The sequence below is a fragment of the Eptesicus fuscus genome, chromosome 10 (assembly GCF_027574615.1).
Source record: "Eptesicus fuscus isolate TK198812 chromosome 10, DD_ASM_mEF_20220401, whole genome shotgun sequence".
NCBI lineage: Eukaryota > Metazoa > Chordata > Mammalia > Chiroptera > Vespertilionidae > Eptesicus > Eptesicus fuscus.
Window position 1 is genome coordinate 72,555,455 of NC_072482.1, and position 26,115 is coordinate 72,581,569.

The following is a 26,115-nucleotide window of genomic DNA, read 5'->3' on the forward strand; positions in this document are numbered from 1 at the left end:
CACCCGCCGCCCCCATCCCCATGCTTTTCTTCTCCCTCCACCCAAGTTCTTTACCTCATGCCTTCACAGGTAAAGATAAGGTCCAATTGCAATGCTAGCTTGTCTTGTCTGCGCTTTCTCTTCACAGCGTGCTCCAGTCCATTCCTTTTCCCTCTGACCCCCAACCTCTCACACCTGTCCAACTCCTGCTCCTCCTCGAAGAACCTGGTGGGGTGCCCATGTTCCCAGAGAGCTTTCCTGGACTTCCCAGGGCAGACCCTGGATGCATGCCTTCTGTGCTTTTCCACACATTCCCACGGAACCTGATACCCCTCCATCAAACTAAGCTACATGATTGTGTTTACAAGTTTCTCTCTCCATCTGATAGCCAGATCCTTGGGCGCAGGACCGTTGCTCACCATTTGTGTGGCCCCAGCACACAGCCCAGCCCGGTGCGTGCTTCTTTCTATAAATGCTGCTGGGTTTGTGCAGGTCCTGGGGAGGTCATCTAGAACTCGGGAGAGATGAGAGCCAAAGCCACAGAACAACTGGTGAAAATGTGGGAGTGAGATTAGGGCTGGAGAGGGTGGCGGGGGCGGGGGGGGGGTAGGGGGGAGCGGTTTGAGCCTGGTTATTTTAGGGGTTGGGAAGAAGTTGGTAAAAGTAGTTGGGGAAGAAGAGAGGAAATCAGGATTGGGCAGTCATCATGGAGCTCACAGATGGGGAGAGGGTCTGAAAAGAGGCTACTGAACTCATTACATGGCCATTGGTGCCTTTCAAGAGAGCAGTTTCAAGGAAGTCTTTGGATTGAAGAAGCCAGTTTTCATGAGATAAGAATTATTTTTATAAGCAGAAAAAGAATGCCAAATGATTTTTAAGAAATAAAGTAAAAGTTCTCAAAGCAAAGAGAAAAGGGGTGGCAGGGTAGAGTTAATATTATTGCTTGCTTTAAGAACCAGAGCCAATTAGAACACTGTTGTAGTTCAAAGGCGCCAGCGGGAGGGGAGATTTCAGATACAAAGAGCGAATGGGAGGATGTTCCCTGAGGAGGTGGTAGGCAGTGAGCTCAGAGGCAGGCAGAGGTCAGGTTTCACCCTCTGTCTCCTCAACAGAATTGGGGAAAGCGCAAAAGAATGTTGAGATGTTCATGAGGTTGTATTGGAGGCTTGATGGAAACTATATGGTAGTTCTTTGATGAGAAAGATGGCTTTCATTTGGTGCTCTCTCGTTCAGTGCTTGTGAATTTGATTAGGTTGGCTTTTCAAAGACAAATGGTAATGCTGTCAAATACTTTAAGAAATATAGAAATATAGGTATTTCTTTTGGAATTTATGTCCTCAGGAAAAGTTGCCCAACCAGATGAAACAATGGATTAAGTTCTCTGTTGAGAAAAGAGAAGAGCAAAGACAAAAATAAGGAATTGATGGGTTGGAAATACTATACCAAAGGGGCAGTTGAACTCCTCCTTTTGGTTTGATGGCTCACCACATTTTTGGTAATATTGACTACTCTGAGCATGGTAGCCCCGAAAGAGGAGTTAGTAACCTGTGAGAGGAAGTCAGGTGCAAGAGCAAAGGAAAGGTGAACACTCATTGCTTCTACAGGAGGTAAAGAGACATGTCCTTTTTTTTTTTTTAAATGCTAAGCAACACACAAAAGACAGAACAGCAAAGAGTCATTTAAAGGATCCAGGTCTTAACAAAGCACTATGGAGTATTTAAACAAAAGGCTTATTGTTTTGTTTTTGTGTCTGTAGCCAGTCTGCTGTTTCAGCAATTCTATTTTAATTCCTGATAAAGTGAGTAACTTGAGTGGCCTCTATATTTCACCCAGGGCAGCATAAAAATGCTACAATTGAAGGTACTGTGGATAAGGTTTGTTATCATTCACTGAACAACTGAAGTCTCTAGTGTTGGTTTAGAATCTCTGCAGGCTATTTGATATTGAGTAACCTTGGTGATGCTCCACTACTGCCAGTGATAGGGCTTTTTCATTGTAAAGTGAAATGATATCACCTCCCATTTGGCCGTGCTCTGATGGTGCTGGGCCAGAACTGGCAGGCCCGTCCGACTCTCACATTCATCCTGGGCATCAGGCAGCTTTCACTTCAGCTTCAATCAGCTTGAGTGCTTCAAGTCACCTTAAAATAATCTGTGTATGTGAAGAGAAGAAATGTTAACATTTAGTTTTCTGCAATGGCAAATAACCTTTTAAGAGTCATTCTTTCCATGGTTTGCAATGAAAAATAAAGCTAACAGTTGTATGCAGCCCCCTTAAGTTTCATACTTAATTCTTTACTTTTGGGGAAGGTTTGTATTCCTACTCCAATAAGAATTAGCTATGGAGGGAGATTGTTAATCAAAATGACCTTTTTTTTTTTTTTTTAACTCTTCTACATGAAATGAGATGGCCTTGCAGTGTTTAATATCAACATCACCTGGCCCCAGGCTGTGAGGGAAAAGGAACTCTTTCCAGTTTGCTAATATATTAGTCAGCACTAATAAATTCATTTCCTGTTTGTTGAGCTGGTGACACAATGTGTTTTTTTTCTCTCTAATGCTCCATCTTCCCCATCCTGATCACTTTATTTTGCCAAACACACTATGAAATTGAATGAGAAGTCATTTGGAATTGTGCTAAAATAACTTAGGCATAGGAATTTGGCAGTCTCCTTATTATCCCCACCGCCCTTGGCAAAGAAACCCATTTATTACAAAGGTGGCATTCCATCACCATCTCCTCTTTTCTACATTATTCCTCCCCCAAACCTTTTCTGGGAGGGTTCTCTGTAAAATGAAGCTTTCCTGTGACATCTGTTCTACCCGAACAGAAATCTTTTGGGAGTTGCCCATGATTTTAGTTAGTTTTTCAATGTGGATTTGGTCAGTTTCCCTAAAGGTCTACCAAAACTCAGTTTCCTTGGATAGATAACCCTGGTAGAGCATTACACATTATCTTCCCTATTTCAGTCTCTCCCACCTGCTCTTCCCTCATCCTCTTATTTCTTGAACATATATCACTGGGATCTCTCTCCCATTAAATTCTGTGTTGATGCTGCCCAGTTGTGCTTAATAAACACTGATGGCATAGCTGGTATAATTTGGAGAACCACTGCTCCATAAATTGCCATGTGAACTTCTTTATCCATCAGCTAATTTGTAAGTACCTTGAAAGTGGGACTATATCCCTTAAGCCCCCCCTAGCTCAATGCAAGCTAGGATTCAAACACATAACTATTGACTTTTAGAGTTTGAGCTCTTAACTACTGTCATTCATTACCTGGGTGTTGTTAGCAGGTTTCTTGAGCAAATTGAGACTCATTATCTTTGGGGGAACTTGGGTGATTGTTGGTCCTGATTGGCTCTCTCTTTCTTACCCACAGTTAAGCAAATTATACTCTAGCAGCTGGAACATTGTGTCTTATATGCACCATTAAGAGAGGAGATATTTACTTTCAGAACTTTTAGAGGGACTTGGGCTTAACCGTTAAAGCCATACATTTTCTCCTTTTCCTTTTATGTTTTTACTAAAGACCCGGTGCATGAAATTTGTGCACTCAGGGGGTGTCCCTCAGCCCAGATTGCAAGAGAGTGCAGGCCAGGCCGAGGGACCCCATTGGTGCACGATTGGGGCTGGGGAGGGATGCAGGAGGTTGGCCAGCCAGGGAGGGACTGTGGGAGGGCTCCAGGGCATGTCCTCCCCATCTCGCTCAGTCCCCATCAGCCAGACCCCAGCAGCAAGCTAACCTACCAGTTGGAACATCTGCCCTCTGGTGGTCAGTGCACGTCATAGCGAGCAGTTGGGCGGCCTTAGCATATCATTAGCATATTACGCTTTGATTGGTTGAACAGCCTACCAGACACTTAGCATATTAGGCTTTTATTATACAGGATGGTGCTTGGGATGCTAAGTATCATTGACGTGAGGATTGATGAAGAAGTAGTTTTATGGTCTCAAATATGCATTTATTGGAAGATAAATTTGGACTTAATACTTCATATATAGGAATACTCTTATGTCATTGTAGGTATCTATATATATAAAAAAGCCTAAGTAACCTTTAAGCTGAATGACCAGAATGACCAGCCGACCAGTCCTATGATGCGCACTGACTACCAGGGGCAGACGCTCAATGCAGGAGCTGCCCCCAGGTGTTCAGTGTGCTCCCACAGGGGGAGCGCCGCTCAGCCAGAAGCCAGGCTCACGGCTGGTGAGCACAGCTGCGGCGGCAGGAGCCTCTCCCAACTCCACGGCAGCACTGCCTAACCCTAACCCTAACCCTAACCCTAACCCGGGATGAGTGCCAGTGGCACGGCACCCCGCCCTGGCTCGGGCTCCTCCCTGGCCTCCTGCCGCTTGGTGCACTGCTACATCCCCCGAGGGGTCCTGGATTGTGAGAGGGAGCAGGCCAGGTCGAGGGACACCCCCCCCCCCCTGCACAAATTCGTGCACTGGGCCTCTCATTCCTATATAACTACATATAAACTATTACCTTAAAGGGGAGAGGGGAGAAAATAATGAATCATTAATTTAATACTAAAACAAAAGGGCATATTTATTTAGAATCTATCATTAAAATTGCTTTCAAATTATCTAGGAAAATATGCATTGAAAAGATCTATATTAAATCTATGGTGCTTTAAGCTTTCACATAGCTTTTCAATTCACTTGATATGCTACAAATTACTGAATAATTTAAACATTTGACCATTTATAATTATGTTATAATTTGTTGATTCTTAAAGACAATTTAAGTATATTGACATTCAACCGTTTTGAATAATTTAGGAAAAATACCTATATAATTTTGGAAAATTCAATATGCTTGACTAGCAAAGCAGAATCTTAACTACAGTGTCAGTATGGTTTCTTTTTCTCTTCCAGTATTGCCACACCCAGTAAGTTCATGAACTAGAAGGTAAATCTCTTCTATTTTAAAATGCAGTTTGGTTTGATTTTTATTAAGAAAATAAGCTATCTCATATTTATAAAGCATAGTATTTGAGTGAAGTAAATTTTTCCTGCGTGCTTACTTGAAAGCTTAAACCTGATCCTTTAGCTGTGTAATAGCCAATACAGCTGTTGAACTAAAATTGTCTTTCTTCTAAACATATACGATTGTAGATTTATGTGCTCTCAGTCCTCTGGTCCTGGATAAAGACATACAATAGAACTGGTTTTTAACTGTTCTTGATAATCTGATGGATACGTACTGGGATAGGAGTTTGGAAATCTGGGCCTACCAGAAATTTGACTCCTGGGTTTCATAATTCATAAGACAAACATATCTGTTTCCCGTGGCAGGAAGCTTAGAGCATCATGGAAAGAAACTGTGACTGAGAAGACCCTGTTTCCAAACAAGGTCACATATACAGATACCGGGTGTTAGGGCTTCAACCACTCTTTTTGGGGGACACAGTTCAACTCCTAACACATACTTTCAGATCAAGGAGCCTGAATACTGCCCTTGCTGTAGTAGTTATGCTATATTAAATACATTCACCACCCACCTGGCTGATACCCTTCCTGTATAAAATGTCTGTAAGTAGGAGGCTTCAGGTTATGTAAAAACAATTAAGTAATGACTATACGTTCTGCATTTAGATCAGTTAACATATTTTAGCTCTATTTTGGATTGAGAGCAGTTAGAACTAAATATCCAGGCTCTTGACGGTACGAGAATCCCAGTATGATGTAGGTATTGTACATCCTTAGGAAAAAATAAAGCCTCGTGGTATTTTGATAAAGATGGAAACAACAGCTTTGTAAAATGGTAGAAACTTAAAGAATTGTGCAGCCAAGCAAATCTTGTTATGGACTTGCTTACTGGCATTTAAAAGTGGGAGAGTTTGAGGTAGTTACGGTTTCCGTGGTATATTCTGCCAGCAATGGCTGTGTTTGAGCATCTGCCACATAGAGCGAGCAGTCTGTGCCAAGTTCCGGCTTACCCTCACCTAGTCTCCCCTCAGAGAGCAGCGCCCCGGGGTTGTGCTGCTGAATGATTCTCACGGCAGCTTCCCAGGCAGGAGGAGTGACGTCCCGGCTTACTGAGGTGGAACCTGAGATTCCAGGAGGCGAAAATGTCCACGAGGTCTCAGAGGTATAAGTGGTGCCAGGTCTGTCTGGATTCCGGACATTCAAGGGCCTCCTCCATGCAGTGCCCTCTCCCCAGCCCCATGGTCAGCCTCCTGAAACACAAAGGGTTAGTCTCTCATTACTGTTGCATATTTCACATCCAAAGCCTCTCAGCCTCATTCAGGGGTGGGAAATAAAACATCAAGTAAGTGTTGGGAGAATGGTAATGGGGATCTGGGAAATCTTTGATTCAGTGTTATTCCTCTGTTTGGAAGAGTTATTAGAGTTGTTTTTTGGATATTCTCATTTTCCCCCTTGCTTATGAGGCAGGATTCTCTTTCTTGTCCCCTGTGAAGGTAGGTATGGCCACAGGGCTTGTTTTGTCTAAAGAAATAGTAGCGGAAATAACCCCTGGGTCCTTTGGCAGAGGTTCCTAGAGCAGGTGTGACATGCAGATTGTCCCAGCACAAGTGGGGAAGGGGGAGGAACCTCCCTCTGCCTGGCCCCTGGTCCCTGAGTGACTGTGGTGAGCACAACCCCTGCCAGCTCAGCCTGGATGAGGAGATAAGGGGAGTATGCAGCAAAGAATCTCCTGGTTGTGTTAAGCCCCTGAAATTTTGGAACTCTGTATCTGCTGCATATTCTAGTTTATTGTGGCTGATTCAACAAATTAAAGAACATTACATACAAAGTGGAACTTCACCAGGAGTTTCCAGTAGAGAAAATTATTTGGAAAATAACTCTTTAAAGCTTCTTGCAGGAGACTCTCTTACCATGTCTAAACTATTAAAACGAAAAGCCTGAAGAACTGCGTTACTGCATGAAAGTTTGGAAGCCAGAGCAGCATTAAATTCCCGGGATGGTTAGATAACCATCTCGTTCTGTGACATTATTTTTGTCCTTCTATATTGAAAACGTTGGTCTCCCAAGAAATGTTTGTTCATTGTTCTTGCACTAAAGAAAATAATTTGACAGGTAAGGAAGGAGGAGGAAATTGGCGGTTGGGAAACCAGAGGACACAACGAACAGTGACACCTTTATCCAGGCAGCACCGAGAGAACAATAACGGGGTTTTAACTCTTAATTTCTGTTGCAGGAGGAGCATGCGTTAAAGGCAGATCTTCTATTACATTTAGTATCTTGTTTCTAGCCTGGAGTCGCAGGCATAACCCCCGCGTTAAATTCTGCTTTGCCTTGCAGTTACTCCGTTGAGTGTTTGAAAAGTCTTTGTTTATTCATGATGGCTTGCACTTATATCTCACTCTATAGACAATAAACTCGGTTTTTAATGAACAAAGCCATGGTTTTAGAAACCGAGAGCTGTTGCAACTTGACAAGAGAAATTTTCCTACATTTCCCCCTAGAGTTGGAATAAGATAAATGACAGTGGATACTGAGGAGTTTACTAGATTTCAGAAAATTTGTAAGACTCCGAATATTGGTGATCTGCCATAAATTTATACTGCCAAGCTTAGTCTGAGACCCAATATCAACTTTCATTTGATATCCTTTACTATTTGTTATATTACTATTTAAACATTTCTGTGACATAAACTTCATTGATATAAAAGGAGGCATTGTCTCAAACTAGGGTCACACCGTTTATTATTAGAAGTACTAATAATTGCAAGACTTTTATGCTTATAGCATAGGAATAATAATTTTCCAATATTTTGGTCTTTTAAGCTGTAACATGTGTCAGGTCATTTTTGTCATTTTAATATTCTTCTCGAGAATATCGTAACTAATAGCAGCTTTAGAGATGATCTAGTTCGCGAGTCCTTGTTTCCTTGGAGAGAAATCTTCTTCAAACATTATCTGACATGGTATCCAATATGCAATGCAGATTCTTAAAACAATAGCATTTTATCATTTCAAACATACTTATTACAGGGTCAATTGGTGAGGGGAAAACTACTCTTTTGAACAGAAAGACTTCATTTAAAGGGGCCTTGGCCTTCACTTTGTATTTTGTTTCGTTTGGCAAGTATTTGAATTACATGTTAAGTAGCTGCAAGTGGTAATAGTTTTTACAAGTGTGTTTTACAAGGTGCACTCTTAATCCTTAGGAGACTCCGGTTTTGTAGGACCACAGAAAAGTTAATTTAGTAGTACACGTTAATGAAATGTAAAACTATTGAGCTTGAGTGTTACTGTTTTTTTTAATCTAGCTTTAAGGTAGTTAAAGAAAAAAATTTATAGAATCCCCAAATTGCATAGAATAACATTTGAAAACTACTAATTATGCTCTATGTAACAGTATCTCTCTCATATAGATTCTGGTTTACTATTTATTTTTATAGAAAAATTGTCAAATATTGGAGAAAATGTGAAAATATCTCTCACTGAAAAGAGTTAGGTTAGCATGAGTTAAATACTCATTAAAAAATAAGGTGTGTTCTGGAAGTTTGAGAAATTTTTTTTTTAATTTCCATTTTACATAATAGTAAGAGTGATTGCCAGCTCAGCCCACAAATTATTTATCCCATAGTGACTTAAGTAATAATATTTAGCTATCTCTTGATTAAATATGCACTTTTAAGTTAGCTTGGCATTCTATTTGTGTTTTGTTTTTAAATTCTCGCCAAGGGATGTGTTTATTGATTTTAGAGAGAGAAAGAGAGAGAGATCAATTGATTATAGGCACGCCGAACAGGGGTGGAATTCCCAATCTAGGTATGTGCCCTGACTTGGAATCGAACCCACAACCTTTTGGTATATGGGACAATGCTCCAACTAACTGAGCCACCTGGCCAGGGCTAGCTGGCATTCTAAAACAGTGGTCGGCAAACTGTGGCTGGTGAGCCACATGCGGCTCTTTGGCCCCTTGAGTTTTTAGCAAAGGCCAGCTTAGGAATACCCTAATTAAGTTAATAACAATGTACCTACCTATATAGTTTAAGTTTAAAAAATTTGGCTCTCAAAGGAAATTTCAGTCGTTGTACTGTTGATATTTGGCTCTGTTGACTAATGAGTTTGCCGACCACTGCTCTAAAAGATCCTCATGGCTCTGTCAGTGGGCTTTTTAAAACTCTGATTTGTAGCCCGGGATTGGAAACTTTCCACTCCCACTGTGTGGTAGCTAAGGAGAGGTTTTTTTTATTCCCTGGCTGGAGAATTTTTATCCGTGTACGAACGCAACTACTGTCTCCTCTTTGAAGAAGAATCATAGATCCCAGTGTTAGAAAAGAATTCTGAAGATGGCCTACTTTGGTTCTGTGCTTTTACGTGCATGGCTTTGTGAAGCTGTGCAAAGAGGAAACTTTTCCAAAGGCACACACATTTGGCACTGCTTTAGCCAGCTGGATATTTAAAGGAACCCTGTGGCAAATACTTTTGCAAGGCAAATGCTCCTCTAAGGTGGCATCTGAGTAATGGGAAAGCTCCTGGGGCTTTATTATTATTTTTTAAATATATGTTTGTTGATTTCAGAGAGGAAGGGAGAAGAGAGAGATAGAAACATTAATGATGAGAATCATTGATTGGCTGCCTCCTACACGCCCCCTACGAGGGATTGAGCCTGCAAGCCTGGCATGTGCCCTGACCAGGAATCAAACCGTGACCTCCTGGCCCATAGGTGACACTCAACCACTGAGCCACGCCCACCTAGCAGCTCCTGGGGTTTTAAAAAGCCTTTGGAACTCTGCTGCACTCCCCCACTGATGACAGTAATTAGCGCAATGGTCCTCCTTGAAGACAGTGCCCAGTCTCTAAGCAGCCAGTGGTGGGGTCCCCAGTCCCCCTGTGATCCAGGGCATCAGGCTTCCTGCTTACCTGCCACTCGGTGGTGCCAGGCATTCCTCTGTGGACTGGCAGGCACCTCAGACTGCCACCAGCTTCATATTAAATTCGGCACAATAACTATAGGCTGGTTGGCACCAAAGTTAAAACGAGAACTACAAACGAGAGCATTATCACCAGTGATTTCTCATGCCACTTCCAGCTGATGAGTCTAGGAAACAAGCCCAGCACGAGGATTGCTCGTGGGTTTTGATGTGGAATTACGTAAGCAGTTGTTGTGTGTCAGAAATTGACACGGAGGGTTGCTGTGAGGTCTGAAGGTGGTCCCTGCAAAGTATAGGAACATGGCATGGAGTGTGTAGTAGTAGTTGCTATACTAATTCTCAGTCATTTTTATCATTTCACTTTTAATATTATTATTATTTTGAAGTCTTATTATGCCTAGGAAAGTGTTACCAGAAACGGTAAATAAAGAGGAGTAAAGAAACCCTGGTTCCTAACGCCCTTTCTCCCCGCCGTCCTGTGTCCTCTGCAGAATGTGATAAGCTGCGGCGGGATGGCTACCGGAGCTCTCAGTACTACTCCCAGGGACCCACCTTCGCCAGCTCCGGTCCACCCAGCGATGAGTATCAAGATGAGGATGATGAAACAGATCAGAAGGTAAGGCCTCCAAATTCAACATGGGAGCCCAGAACAGAAAAAGGATAGAAAGGGGAAAACTGGTGAAATTAGAACAAAGTGTGTGTTTTGTTTTGTTTGTTTTGTTTTAGTTTAATAGCATTATCCCAAGTAAACTGCTTAATTTTGATAAGTGTGCCATGGTTTTGCAGCACATCAACATTAAGGGACACTAGGTAAGGGTACACAAGGAATTCTCAGTACTATCTTTGTAAGTTTTCTCGAAGGCTAAAATTAGCCTGGGGTGGGGGAAGAAAGTTCCTGATCCAAACAAGTTATTAAAGGAGCATATATATTTGTGCATTTTGAATACTCTCTTTTGGGTAAAAGAAATAAAGTATCTTATTTCTATTGTTTTGCTTTTTTCATGTGACCAAGAACCTAGTGAGATTACAAAGAAGAGCTCTAAGGATAGCAGCAAAAAGCCATTGTTTCACAAGTGAGCAGTGCTCTTAGGTAGATCTGGCATGGGCAGTGCTTTTACTTAATATTACAGCGCTGGGCAATTTGCTTTCATGATGCTGTTTCATATCTGCATTCCTTTTTCCCACGCCATCTTTTGTGATATGTGCAAACTACTTAAGACAAATATATTTCTCAGTACTAAATACACACAGAAGAATAAAAATGTATGGAGATTTTTAACTTACATAGTTTTATTTTTCATTTTTATTAAGGAATGTTGACTGACACAAATTACTTAATAAAGTTTGATGAACAGGGTTTGCTTTAGAAACCATTTTAAATTAACCTAAGAAATTTCAGTGGAATTTAGGTCAATACATCAAAGTCTTATTGTTTGGAGAACATTATTCAAAATTTATTATCCTCTCTCAAATAAGTAACATCAGAGAAAAAAAGTAGTTAACAGTTGTTCAAAAATAGAAAATTACTACCTAAAATCTAATGAAGATTGGACCCAAGTTTTTATTACAGAACTAGAAGCCTGGTGCACGAATTCATGCACTAGTGGGGTCCCTCGGCCTGGCCTGCAGGTGCAGGCCGAAACCGGCTCTCCAACATCCCCCGAGGAGTCCCAGATTGCGAGAGGGCACAGGCCAGGCCGACGGACCCCACCGGTGCATGATTGGGGCCGGGGAGGGACACAGGAGATTGGCCAGCTGGGGAGGGACCACGGGAGGGCTCCAGGGTGTGTCTGGCCCATCTCGCTCAGTCCCAATTAGCCGGACCCCAGCAGCTATCTAACCTACTGGTTGGAGCATCTGCCCCCAGTGGTCAGTGCACATCATAGCGAGCGGTTGAGCAGCCTTAGCATATCATTAGCATATTACACTTTGATTGGTTGAACAGCCGACTGGTTGACTGGACACTTAGCATATTAGTTTTGTTTTTTTACATAGGATGTCTTTCCTATTTCTCTAAAGGTGTTTGGACATATTAGGTTAATCCTTTGAAACTCTAAAATACACAAAGAAAGTTTCTTACTAAAATAGGAAAGCAGTTATTTCAAAGTTGATCTGGTCTTTAATTTTAAAAGCTTATTTTTTCTCTTGTTGACATGAGTAAGGAAAATAAAAAAAAATCAGAAGATGAATTATATCATGAGGGTGTTTTGATTTAAATTTTTTTTCAGGTTTATTGAAGTACTAAAGGCCTGGTGCATTAAAATTCATGCACTGGAGGGGGGGTCCTTCAGCCCAGCCTGCCCCCTCTCACAGTCCGGGAGCCCTTAGGGGCGGGAGGTGACCTGGCGATCAGGGGAAGGTGACCGTCCCCATCACACCTCTGCTGCTGCCACTGTCAGCAGCGCAAGCCTCGGCTGGCCCTGGTTACCTGAGCCTTGGACAGCCCTGGGCGGCTGGATAGCCGCCATCTGAGGTTTGCCTGTGCCTCGGGCCAACCCTGGGTGGCTGGGGGGGCTGAGGGCAGGTCCGGCTGCATTGTGCACCTGCAACCACTGCTCCCCCACCACACCTGGCGGGGCTGAAAGGACTGAGGGACTCTGGCGGAGCTGAGGGCACTGGGTGCCGCCATCTTGTGGCTATGGGCGCCGCCATCTTTGTGATGGTGTGATGGTCAATTTGCATATTCCCTCTTTATTATATAGGATAATTGACAAATAAAATTGTATCTAGTATGATGATTTGACAAAAGTATACTTTATGAAATGATCATCACACTCAGGTTAATGAGCACATCCATCACCTCACATAGTTACCGTGTGTGTGTGTGTGTGTGTGTGTGTGTGTGTGTATGTGTGTGAGATGAGAGCGCTTAAGGTCTATTCTCTTAGCAAATTTCAAGTACACAGCACAGCATTATGTACTGGAGTCACCATGCTGTACATTAGATCCCAGAGAGCTTACTCATCGCAGACTGAAGGTCCTACCCTTTGATTAGTGTCTGTCCACCTCCTTCACCTGTGAGATTTTTAAAATCCAGATATACCTCAGCCTTTCTGCGGTGCTCAGGGAAGGGGAGCATTTAGTTTATAGTGGAAGCTGGAGAGACAGAGGTGGTTTCTGGGTGCAGCCTAGTGAGTATGCAGAGGCCCTGGTGGCAAATCAGCAAATTGGCCTTACCAAGACCACATTCTAAGATCTTCCTGGGAAGTGGAAGCGTAGTTTCTAAATTCTCACACAGCTATTTAGTTCCCAAATCCTCACATCTGAGAGAGTTCAGTTTCTGTGAACGAGTTTCTACACTTAACGTGCATTGCCACGGCCCCCTCCAAGCAGCCTCTCCCAAACGTGCAAGGGAGTGTGGACAGGTCATTGGCCCTTAGAAAACAAGGCTCCTGTCCTGTTGAAAATAAATCAGGGATAATGATTACAGACACAGACACACACACACACACACACACACACACACACACACACTACATGGCATGTCCTAGTAAGTATAAGAAGTACCTTATTATATAATTTCTCAGCAGTTTAGCATCTGATGCATCTTCTATCCAAGGACAACATATTAAATGATTTTTTGAGCAGGGAGATGGAATAGGAGCTCGCTCCATCCACATATTTCGAGCCTTAGCTCTGTCACTTGTTTGTACCTCGCTCTCCCTCTCCCTTCCTCTCTAAAATCAACAAAAACATATTTTTTTTAAAAGAGGATAGATCTGTATGAAAAAATTTAAATACTATAGAAGACCACAAATAAGATTTGAATAAATGAAAAAACATGCTCTGAGATTAGAGGACTCAATATCAAAGAGCTGTCAAATCTGCCCATGTTAATCTATAAAATTAACACAATACCAATAAAAACGTGAGCAGTTGCTTTGTTTTGGTTTGGAGTTATTTGGGGGGTGGAAGGTGGAGGGAGGGACTGGAGAGGCTGGATCTGAGGTTCATACCGGGACAAGCTGTGCAACTGAAGAGCAGTGAGGAAGGAAGAGTGGCCAGGTGCTCACCCATGGAGTCAGGAATTACTCCAGTGCGGCCTCTGAACCTACAGACGAGTAGGACCAAACATTACAAACAGTATGTAAAGTTCAGAAGTAGACCCTAATCTGCATGGGACTTAGTACATGATCAAGTTGGCACTTGAAATTTAGGTGGGAATCCAGTAACTCTAAGGGCTCCCAGCCAGCAGTGTATGGTCTCCATGTTAAGACCAAGGCCCCTAACTACAACGCACGTTCTTAGTGGTGGCTGTAACAGTTGGGGTGATTGTTAAGTACAGAGTGTGTAGAAGTCAGATTGGAAGGAAAATTCTATGGGGAAAACCCTTTTCTTTGTCTTTCCTAGGTAGGCGGTGGGGATGGAGATGAAAGGTGAGGAGACCAGTAGACTGTCATGGAAGGGACACAGGAGTTAAAGGTTTAGGCTACAGGTGCTCTGACATTAAAGCGGTGCTTAGAAAAAAGCATTACTTGCATTCAACAAATACTAAGCATTTGTTATATGTTTAAGACAGAAGCCCTGTCCTAAAATGAGAGTTGCTAATAAGGTAAAGGTTAAGAACATATAAATTAGAACAGAGAACCCAGAAGACATCTGTTCTGGTTATTTATTCTGGATAATTATTTTAGAACAATAAATGCAAAGCATTTGCCAAGTAAACCTCAAGTTTCTGGTATGAAGAAAGGTATTTTGCTAATGATATCCATATATATCTTTCAAAGTGGTGACATAGTGTGGCAAGAAAAAAATTGTTTGAAGTGTTTCCAACTCTGTATGTTCTGTACATCATCTAAATATTAAACATGCTGCATGAAAAATGCTGTCTGCAAAGGGATGTAGGAATCCACAGAATACTTTTTATTCAGCCACAAAATCAGAGCGTAAATCACTACTTTCGTGTTGTTCTGGTCTTGACATTTCTGTTTTGTTCTTCCAGTTTTCATTGTGTGCCAGGTACCACCAAAGAGGTTATTCAGGTATTGGAAGGAAGTTCAGCTATAGATGCTAAAATACATCCTGTGAGTTGATAGGGCATTTCTCCAACTGCCATGACGGAGGTTATATTTGATGATATGTTCACTGAGTCACAGAAACGTTCATAGAGGCTCCATTGTCTCAGCAGAAAGCATGTCAGTCATGAGTTACTCAATCTCTTGTGTAAAATTCACCCCCAAACAGATAAGTGAGGCTGGGATTATGGCAATAAACAGTTGGCTTTAATAGTATTGATAGAAACTGAAGTTTTCTTTCCTATTTCCTGTTATTTTTTGAACTGGCATCTCGGGTTCTGGTTTAGTCTTCCTTGATAAGAGATATTTGAATCAAAGGAGGACTTTGAAGAATACAAAGGATAGCAGCCTTGCTCTCTAACTGCAAATGTTGGAGGCTTACATAACATGATGCTTGCGAGTGCTGGTCTGGGCCAGCTTTCCCACCTGTCCGTGGCGGCAGTCTTGGCTAAATTGCTTGTGAGCTTCAGTTTCCTCAACTGTAAAGAGTTATAAACCACATGTTCTGGTTTGCTCAGAACAACCCTGGTTTACAGCTGCTGTCCTGTGTAATTATTAATACCACCTCCTTCACGCTCAAAGGCAGTCAATAAAAGAATAGATCAACCAAAGGACTTGTATGCATGCATATAAGCCTAACCACACACAGACACCAGGGGGGTGAGGGCATGAGTTGGGGGGGGGGGGGGGCATGGGGAGATAAGGACAAAAAAAGAATAAATAAATAAATAAATAAATAAATGTGATATTGGAATGCAGTGTATACCCCAGTAAAACCAGTGAATTGCAGACTCACACAACAATATGCATGTGTCTTAGAAACATAATAGCAAGTAAATAAGTAACAGTGCAAAGAGCATGATACCATTTTTATAAAATTCCAAATAAATATAAACATATAATTTAGGCATATTTATACACACTTGTAAAAAACGGAAGGGAATGATTAACACACAATTCAGGAGAGTGATTACCTCTGGGGAAGCAGGGAGGAGCATGGAGGTGGATGCAATTACTGGTAATACTGTGAGCATGGGTTGGGTAGCAAGTTCTTAAATATTCATTATCTTGTACTATATACTTTGGATCTATGATTTACTCTAATCAAAAGTTCATTAAAATAAGTTACTATATCAGTTAAAATGTATACTCTAATTACCTATTTTCATTATTTTGAGGAAAAGATCACTTAATATGGGATAGTTTAAATCCAAACTATTTTAATTCAGTACATGGTAAGAAAGTTTAGAGTCCTTGACAGGTCTAGGTTTTGTGATAAAGGGACTAATATGCTGAATAAGAGAGAAGGAACAATTAGTTACTTAATACCGTGGGTATGAAAACCACCTCCCAGCCAAATCATGGAGTTGCTGGGAAGGCCATGAACTGTGCTTTTGTGTGGATCCATGTCCACTACCCCTGGTCTTCTGTGTTGTTGTTGTTGGGTCCGGGATGCGGGAAGGAATTGGAGAGAACAAATTAAGTCAGGATCTCGTGGGTCTGAGTAGAAGCAGCATATAGCCAAGAAAGACTGCAGTAGTTTTGACACTTTATAAAACTATCTAGAATCTTCAAAACCAAGAGTCAACCCAAAAGAGATGTAATTTTGGGAGTAAAATCACCAAAGACTAAAAGGACTAGAATGTATGTTGGTGTTCTCTTAAGTAGTGTCCTATGTTGTTTCATCGGTTCAGTGTCTATTCTTATGTAATACTTACTAAGTGAATACTAAATTTAGCTGTTTATAATTATATTTTCCAATTTTTAAAAGCATAGCAGATTTTTTTTTTTTTTAACAAGCCTGGGCTAATCTGTGTTTCACAGTTAAGCCTACTTTTTGGTAACTTGGCCATTTGCCAAAGAGACTATACTTCAGGCTCCACTCTCCATCTGGTGGGAGGCTGCCTGGTTTCCAGACAGGACTTGGTGGGCTCTGAAATGCAGGTCTGCCAGCATCCAGCATCTACACAACAACCACTGGTGGCAGGTGATCTCCCTGTTTGAATTAAGTAATTTGACATGAGGAATTGTGGTTTCTTAAGTTTTATTGGTGACTCTACGTTTCTTCCAGGACCAGATTATGGGCTATTGATGAACATTATTGACCAATTAACAGCTTTAAAAACTGCATTTAAGTTCTGAAAGCAAGGCAACTTCAAACTCAGTGTTTAAAAAAGTAATTCACCCTATACTGAGGGTTTCCATTCCACTTGCCCACTTTTGAACTTTCCCAAAGTAAAGTTATTTTAGGCCACTTTCTTATTTATAAAGTGAGGCTAGTGCTATGCAAATTAAATGAGGTACCAGTTCCTTAATGAGGTACAAGGAAAGTCATGTAGAACTCAGTTACTAGATGGTGGTCCCTTTTTTATTTCTATTTTAAAAAATATATTTTTATTGATTTCAGAGAGGAAGGGAGAGGGAAAGAGAGAGAGAGATAAAAACATCAATGATGAGAGAGAATCATTGATCGGCTGCCTCCTGTATGCCTCCTACTAGAGATCAAGCCCGTAACCCCAGCATGTACCCTTGACCGGAATCGAACCCAGGACCCTTCAGTCTGCAGTTCCAATGCTCTATTCACTGAGCCAAACTGTACAAAGAGCTATTTCAAAATTCTGAGATAGCTCTCTGTACAGTTCCAATTTAAAGACTCCTGGAACTTTACATTCTCTTGGGAGAGACAAGATAATTAACTAAAATATGTGCATACTGGTGATATGTATGTACTAAAGAGAAGCTTAGAAAGCTAAAAAGGGGATATAAAATCTTGGGAAGGAGTTAAAATTTTAGGTAGGGTGAACAGCTGAGACCTCAACAGGAAGGGGAATCTTGACTAAACCAAGCACCTGAAGAATAAGAAGGTTATACTTGTGTGGATGTCTGAGGGAAGAACATTTCAAGTGGTGGGAGCAACAAGTACAAAGGCCCTGAGGCAGTAATGTGCGTGTTGTGTACCAGGAACTTCGTGGATGATGATGTGACTGGGTAGGATAAACAAGGGACAGACTAGTTGGAGGTGAGGTCATTGTTGGCAGGGGGCCAGTTCACAGATCACGTACGTAGGGTTTTGTAGGCCGTAGTAAGAATCTTGGAGGGTTTGAGAGGAGGAGCACCATGACCTGGCTGCGGTGTGGAGAAATCCACTATTGGAAGGGGAGGCGTACGGGAGGGTAGTCAACAAGGACAGAAGCATGCAGGCTAGTGAAGAGGCAAAGGGGATAATCTGGAGCGCTCCAACGTCTGTCTTAACGGAGTACTTGTGATGTGTTCTGCCGTTGAGATGCAGGAGTTTTTTTCTGTGTTCCTGCTGTATTTATAAATACTAGGAGGGATGGGAGTCATGTCATTTTGGAAGTCATATCATCCTGGTTTTCAAATTTTCTTCAGTAGATTGTAGCACTGTATAACAGTCACTCTGCATATAACGTTACCTGTTCCCTGCTTGTCTGGGAAATTTTCTTGTAAATGAAGGGAGCACTTTACAAAATAGATGATCTTTGTCAGTTGTAACATCGGAGCTGTCCCTGGTCACGAGGCTAACTGAAGTACTGTTTCACTGTGATAGTTATCGATTCTGACAACTAAAAGAGAAGTAGGTCACTAGGCCATTGAGACGCATGCAAACCACAGAACCCAGCTCCTCCAGGTCCCTGGGCGGACGTCACACGAAACGGGAAATCTCTCTGCAGGATGTCACCGTGCTATTTATTCTCTGGCCATCAGAAGCTTTCCTTTCCTTTCTTTTAAACCTTTGAGTTAGGATGTGCTTCTTAAGGCCTTCAAAATTTGTGTAATATTTCAAGGTTGCCTAGAAAATTATTTCTATGTAAATATATCAGAAAATTGGAGTGACCTTTTAATTTACTAGATTAAGATTCAACCCCAGACATGTGACCTTTACACAAATTGACATGAAATTCTCAAAATTAGTTTTAATTTATGTGTATGTGTATCTACAGTGTAAGAGTAGAGAATCTGTATTATAAATCAAACTTAACTAGAGTATCACAACTGCAATGGGGGCAGAAATAATTGATTTATGTCAGCCTGGCTTAGTTGCTGCGGCTGACTCAAACATTCCTTTGTCTTTTCAGGATCTGTAAGAGCTGTAACCAGTGTCAGATCCAACATGAATGGATATGGTGTAATTTAGTATCATGATTAAGACGCCAGTTACACATACTCCAAATTAGTATGTTCGTTATTTAATTACAGACATTTTATAGTTTCCTTAGGTGAAAAGGAAACTAGATTATCATTTTACATGTTTTATGTATTAAGAATTTAAAGTAAAAAAATACTGAGATGTCTAGTTATAATTTATATTTTTATTTCTATAATGCCTTTATTATGGATAGTCTTACAATAAAAGAAAAATGCAGGTACTTGTCAATTCATGATTTTGTTTTCGTAAAGTCACATGACCACCACCTTTATGGCCATGATATTTAACTGTCCTAGACATTTCCACAGCTATCATCTCATGAGGTCCTAAGAGTACAGGATATTCCCATTTTACAGCAAGGGACCTCAACATTTAGGAACACCCTAAAGGTCCCTTGACTGTAAGTTATAAAGTGAATAGACTCAGGTGTTTGGATTCTTCGCCTAAGACCCTATCCCTAACACCCCAAACCATTTTCATCTGTTCTGTGTAGCCCTTTTCAGATTGTTGGCGGTACTTGTAGAATAAATACAGGTATTTAGTGAGAAGCTTAATTCATTAGCAGTAGTGATGACTGTTCTTCTAAGTGTTTGAGATTTCTAAATTATGGGTTTCTGTAGATTTCTTACTGATGTCCTCTTAAAAACTTGCATTAAATCCAGAAAGACATCAACATATGCTTTTTAAAAATGGATCAATCCTTGCCTGGCTGGTGTGGTTCAGTGGTTGGGTATTGACCTATGAACCAGGAGGTCACTGTTCAATTCCCAGTCAGGGCATATGCCCAGGTTGTAGGCTCGATCCCCATTTGGGGAGCGGGGTGAGGGTGGGGGAGGGGGAGGAGGCATGCAGGAGGCAGCGGATCAGTGACTTTCTCTCATTATTGATATTGATGTTTCTATCTCTCCCTCACCCTTCTCTTTGAAATCAATAAAAAAATATGTATGTTGTTTTTTTTAAGTATCAATCTTTCCAAATGAAATGTAAGGTGAAAGAAGTCACAAAAGAGACCTGCAGTATGATTTCCTTTACAAAAAGTTCAATACAGGCCAAGGAAGCTGTGATGTTAGAAGTCAGGAGGGCAGTTTCCCTTGTTTTGGGGGAGAGGGGAGCTGCTGAAGTGACCTGGGTCCTGGTTTTGTAGGTGTTCCCTTGGGAAGGTTCATTGACTTTTTATTCTTAAGTAAAACTCTTTAAAGTGCCTTATTTTCATAGGTGGTAGTTTAAACGCTTTCAACCTGAAGAACTGTTCTTATACACTTACTAGAGGCCCGGTGCATGAAATTCGTGCACGGAGGGGGGTTGTCCCTCAGCCCAGCCTGTACCCTCTCCAATATGGGATCCCTCTCACAATCCAGGACTGCTGGCTCCCAACTGCTTGCCTGCCTGACTTCCTGATTGCCCCTAACCGCTTCTGCCTGCCAGCCTGATCACCCCCTAACCACTCTGCTGCCAGCCTGTTTGCCCCCAACTTCCCTCCTCTGCTGGCCTGGTCACCCCTAACTGCCCTCTCCTGCAGCGTTGATCACCTCCAACTGCCCTCCCTTGCAGGCTTGGTCCCTCTCAACTGCCCTCCCTTGCAGGCAGGGTGCCTCCCAACTGCCCTCCCTTGCAGGCCGGGTGCCTCCCAACTGCCCTCTCCTGCTGGCCATCTTGTGGTGGCCATCTTGTGTCCACACGGGGGCAGGATCTTTGACCACATGGGGGCAGCTATATTGTGTGTTGCAGAGATGATCAATCTGCATATTACTCTTTTATTAGATAGGATAGAGGCCTGGTACAGGGGTGGGGGCCAGCTGGTTTGCCCTGAAGGGCATCCCGGATCAGGCAGGGGTTCCCTTGGGGTGTGGGGCGGCCTGAGCGAGGGGCCTGTGGTGGTTTGCCGGCCGGCCACGTACCCTGGCAACCCAAGCAGAGGCCCTGGTATCTGGAATTTATTTTCCTTCTACAATTGAAACTTTGTAGCCTGGAGTGGAGCCAAGCCTGGGGCTCCCTCTGAGGCCGGCAGCCATTTGTGTTGGGGTTATAATTGAAACTTTGTTGCCTTAAGCGGGTGGGCCTGGCCAGGGTGTGCGGAAAGCTTTGCTTCCCCTGTTGCCGGCGGCAACGCTGGCCTGTTCTCTCAAGCTCCATTCTGCCGCCATTTGTTTGAATTTGTTTACCTTCTATAATTGAAACTTTGTAGCTTGAGTGGAGGCTTAGGCCTGGCAAGGGCAGGCGGAAAGCTTGGCTTCCTCTGTTACCTAGGAAACCTTGCTTTCTGTGGCTGTAGCCATCTTGGTTTGGGTTAATTTGCATGCTCGCTCTGATTGGATGGTGAGTGTGGCTTGTGGGCGTGTTGGAGGTATGGTCAATTTGCATATTTGTCTATTATTAGATAGGATTATTAGATAGGATTCTTATTATAAACTGCCATCTCCCAACAAAAGTCAGTTACCCCTTTTTGTTGTTGTGCCTGAGCACAGTGTATTTCTTTTGAGTTCTTGGAGCTTCCTTGTCACCAGCCCAGTTGCCATGGGGCCATTATCAGATGCTTGCCAAAACAGCTTTCTTGCTTACACTTTTTAAGATGTTATGGGAGGAAAGGTATTAACCCTTTGCACTCGCTTTTTTTTCTCGATTCCTTTATTCTAATGCTAACCGTGTCGAGTCACACTCGACATCCGAGTGCAAAAGGTTAAAGATGGTCCCCAGTTAGGATGTTAATCTGTATCAAAACTGACACTGCTAGAAATGTTCTCATGGAATTCTGATAAGGCTCAGAGCACAGCTTTAGTCAGCTTCTTATAAGTGAACAATTTCACACGGATATTTTTCCATATAAATGGCTTCAGAAGAGCACAAGTAGTTGAACAACAATAGCTCTATCATTTTCGAAATGTCCCTTGAGGCCAGAGCCTAAAGGAAATGAGATTGAGGCTAGAAATTATTTTGAGCCAAACTGCATTTTAATAAAAATGGAAATTGATGGCCACAACCATGTTGTGTCTCTGGGCTTCTTATGTTAAACTGAATCCATAATCCTCTGACCACAGGAAACAGGAAGAACTTAAGGTTCTGCGGGTCAGCAAAACCTTTCGCAGTCCATGGTTTAGGGACTCTGGCCTCTGCGAATCATAATCATTACGGGTCATGCTCAGGATGCTGAGCAGAGTTCTTGCAAACCATTGCTTCTGTTCCTAAATGTGACCAGGTGTTTTTGTTTGTTGTTGTTTGTTTATTTGTTTTTGCTTCAAATCAGTTTAAATTAAAAAAAAAAAAGTTTCTGTCAGCTCTTGACACACTGTGGCTTCTTTTTCCTCATTCCCCCTACAGGGTTCTATCTCCTCCTTGGAAGAGGAAAGGCATATTTCCATCAGGAGACCTAAAACGCCAACCTCAAATGACTTCCCTGATCTTAATACTCAAACGAACTGGGCCAAGTCTCTTCCCTTGCCAACACCAGAAGAGAAGATGCGACTGCACGCCCAGACAGTCCAGGCTGATGTGGTTCCTATTAACATAACCGGTATGCTTTGCTGTGTAGACGAGGTTCAAAATGTACTCCGGAGAATGACTGTGGCTTTTTGTTGTTGTTGTTATATGCACTTAGCATTTTATACATCAGAGGGAAAGCTGTAATATATGTGTATTCCTGATCTTTGCTTAATGAAGGGAATACTAAAACATATTGGTGTGTGTACATGTAAAATAGCTATTGCTTTTAAGTTAGAAGACCGTGTCACCAAAGGTTGATGTGGAAGAACTACATGGCCCAGCTGCTCATTTAAAGCCTGTCTTTTTAAATGGACTTACCTTTAAAGAATATTTTGATTAGATGGAGACATTGTAAATTTGATTTTGGATAAGAAAAATTATGTGTTTTTTTTTTCTAAAGGTTATTTTAAGGAATATTTATAAAAGTAAAGAAATAACTATTTTGTGCTATTTCTTAATGATAGATTTTACCTTTTTGTTTTCTCAGGTAAAAGAGGGAAAAATTACTTGAAATAAAAATATCAAGTGAATTAACAATAATAACTATAAAACATATTTTTTAAAAAACTCAATAGGATGGTAAAGTTATATTTTGATCCCTAAAATTTAAATTCTACAATCTTCAAATAAAAGTTCATTTTTAATATAAATTTTTAGATCACAAACTTAGATGAGCTGTTAAAAATGTCAAAATTTTCCTATTTATCACGTTGGTAGGCATGTACACAGTGCAAAATAGATGTTAAGAGTTAATAGCTTCAGCCATTGGACTGTGTGTTAGAAAGAAATAGAGTACTGATCATCATTATTAATTATCAGTCCATACAAAGCATGGCTTACGGGGCTAGAATCTAAAAGAAATCAGGTGACCAGTAAGGATGAGTTTTCATTAAAAATTAGGATGAGGCCGAAACCGGTTTGGCTCAGTGGATAAAGCGTCAGCCTGCGGACTGAAGGGTCCCGGGTTCGATTCCGTCCAAGGGCATGTACTTTGGTTGCGGGCACATCCCCAGTAGTGGGTGTACAGGAGGCAGCTGATCGTTGTTTCTAACTCTCTATCTCTCTCCCTTCCTCTCTATAAAAAAATCAATAAAATATATTTTTAAAGAATTAGGATGAAAACCATAGCACACTTGCTGCATTTCTGAGACTATTGCTGTTGACTGCCATTAGAAAGCTTTTTGCCATGGCATTGGTTAATTTTAAAGGACTAATGACATTTTGATAGTTATTGGAGAAATTTTTAAAACCTTGCATTTAAAAATTACTTTTAGAACTCATTTTGAATTCCAGAGAAATGTAATAAATAAGTGCATGAATTATTTTAAATTCCATGGTCATTTTCACACATTTATTGTGCATAGGCCTTAAAGGAAGAATATCATGGCATTTTAATCCATTTTCTTTGCAGATAACATCATTGATCTTTCTGAATGTGATCCTTGTTCACCTAGATCATATTTTTTAAAGATTATTTTTATAAGTAGCTATGTTTCAGAACAAAGTATAAAGTTTATTGCTCAATGAAATACATAGGTGCATATTTTCTATAAGAATGTGCATTACATTATTTGATTGATTAAATGCAGCAGAAATGTAATTATGTATGATTAAATGCCTCAGGAATAATATTATAAATAGATTGTGCTATGAAATATGACAATACTTAATGGAATTAGGATAAAATATATTATTGTGAGATTAGTAAATTTAAAGCAGAGTAACTAGAATTTTAGGAGTAATGAATTATTTACGGTGAAATGCATTGTCACAACAGGAGACAGTGTCCTTTCTTTGAGCTTTAATTCTCTCCTGTTTGATATGAATTACATGAAGTTTAAAAGGAGGCCTTCAGAATGCCACACAGGAAAGGTTAATGACAAAAAAAATGAGCAATATGAGTTATATCAAAATGCAATCTATTTTTGTGTGATTAATGTTTTTAGAAATGTAGAAATTAAACATAATTCCTAATTACATATTTATTGATCCATTTTCTGGATACATGTGTTCACATACACATACATATATTTCATAAAGGGAGTAGTTTTCTAATATTCTGGTATAAAAAAGCATTAAATTAAATATTTTCACTTTTAATAGTTGAATTGACATAGGTTAGACAGTTTCCTGCTATTTAAATGACATTTTCTAAAGCCCCAGATGACGTTTGAGATAAAAATGTACCTTCCTGTCAGGAATTGTCAAGTGCTCATTTATTTGGGCAAACATTGACCCTCTAGTTTGATTTTCAGTAAGGTTCAGCTGGGGGGAAAGTGCCGACAAATATGTTATTTCAAGTCCAAAGTGAAGCCTGCCAGGCATAGAGGTAGAACATTAGCACAATGAGCTGCGAGCTTGAAAACCAATTTAACCCCTTTAGTTGTAGTTCTATGGGACTCAGCATGTTCTAAATGTTGAAGAGAAAAAAATCTTTAAAATAAAACGTATATATGTTTTTTTTTATAACCTACCATGTGGGATAACAACTCTTCCACCTGGAAAATAAGAGTGGGTAAACATACTTAAGCAATTTTTACAAACTGGCTTTGTGTTGATGTTTGAGCCGCAAATTTTATTTCTAAGTAGTAAGCATTACTAACTAATGCCGTTTTTCAATGAAAGAGAATGATTCAATTCCTCTCAGATATTTGTTGAATATTCAGTATTTACCGAATAACTACTTTGTGTCAGGCATTGACATGAATCATGGTCCCTGCCTTCAAGAAATGTATAGTCCAGCAGGGGACACAGTCCTTGTAGGTAACAGTGCAAGATGGAGATCTTTTTGATATCTTTTTCCCCCCCAATATATTTTTATTGATTTCAGAGAGGAAGGAAGAGGGAGAGATAGAAACATCAATGATGAGAGAGAATCATTGATCTGCTGCCTCCTGCACGCCCCCCCTCCCCCCCCCCCCCACTGGGAATCGAACGGGCATGTGCCCTAGACTGGAATCGAACACACAGGCCAACACTCTAAACACTGAGCCAAACCAGCTAGGATGAGTTTGACATCTTTAATGGTGATGTCTATCCTCATGGTTTGTTTCTTAATTTCCTGGGAGCTTGAGTGGTTTAGCTTTTGTTTTTGTTTAGGAAGCAAAACTAGAGACTAAATGCAACTATCTATTAATATTTTAACCATTCTTAATGCCTTGATACAAGGAAATCTTTTCCCCTCTGCTGCAGGGAACTAATGGACCATTGAAGGCGTGACTTGCCACTTATAAACACCTTATATGCTGTTGCACAGAGCGACACATTTGTTACAGCATGGTACCTTCTGGTGTTTCAGGGTCTTCTCTCAATGGTTTCTGTTTTCCTCCATTAGGAACAAAGTGGCAAGAGTTTTCAAGTTGAAGTTTGTTCCTTAGTAGGCGAAATGTAGTTTGATCATTCAGCTCTTTTATCGTCTGTTTTGATTAGATAAAATTTTACTTACAACTTATTCCTATTATAATAGAAAGTACCATGTTCACAAAATGCCCACTTTGAATGTGTCAATATTGCTAAAAAGAAAGAATGCTTTTATACTTTTCTCACAACAAAAGAATGGTGGGAGTACATCATTTGTGTGTATATATGTATTTTTAAAATCTCTTTTTTGAGGAGA

The 26,115-nt window shown here is 41.0% G+C and overlaps 1 protein-coding gene across 1 annotated transcript in view; it reads left to right on the forward strand.

The window, feature by feature from the left end:
• Window positions 1-26,115, forward strand: part of NHSL1 (NHS like 1) — a 91,451-nt gene that overhangs the window by 48,853 nt on the left and 16,483 nt on the right. Inside the window, 2 exon segments of the mRNA XM_054722624.1 lie at window positions 10,331-10,455; window positions 22,338-22,530. Of these exon segments, the coding sequence (XP_054578599.1) occupies window positions 10,331-10,455; window positions 22,338-22,530 (318 nt within the window).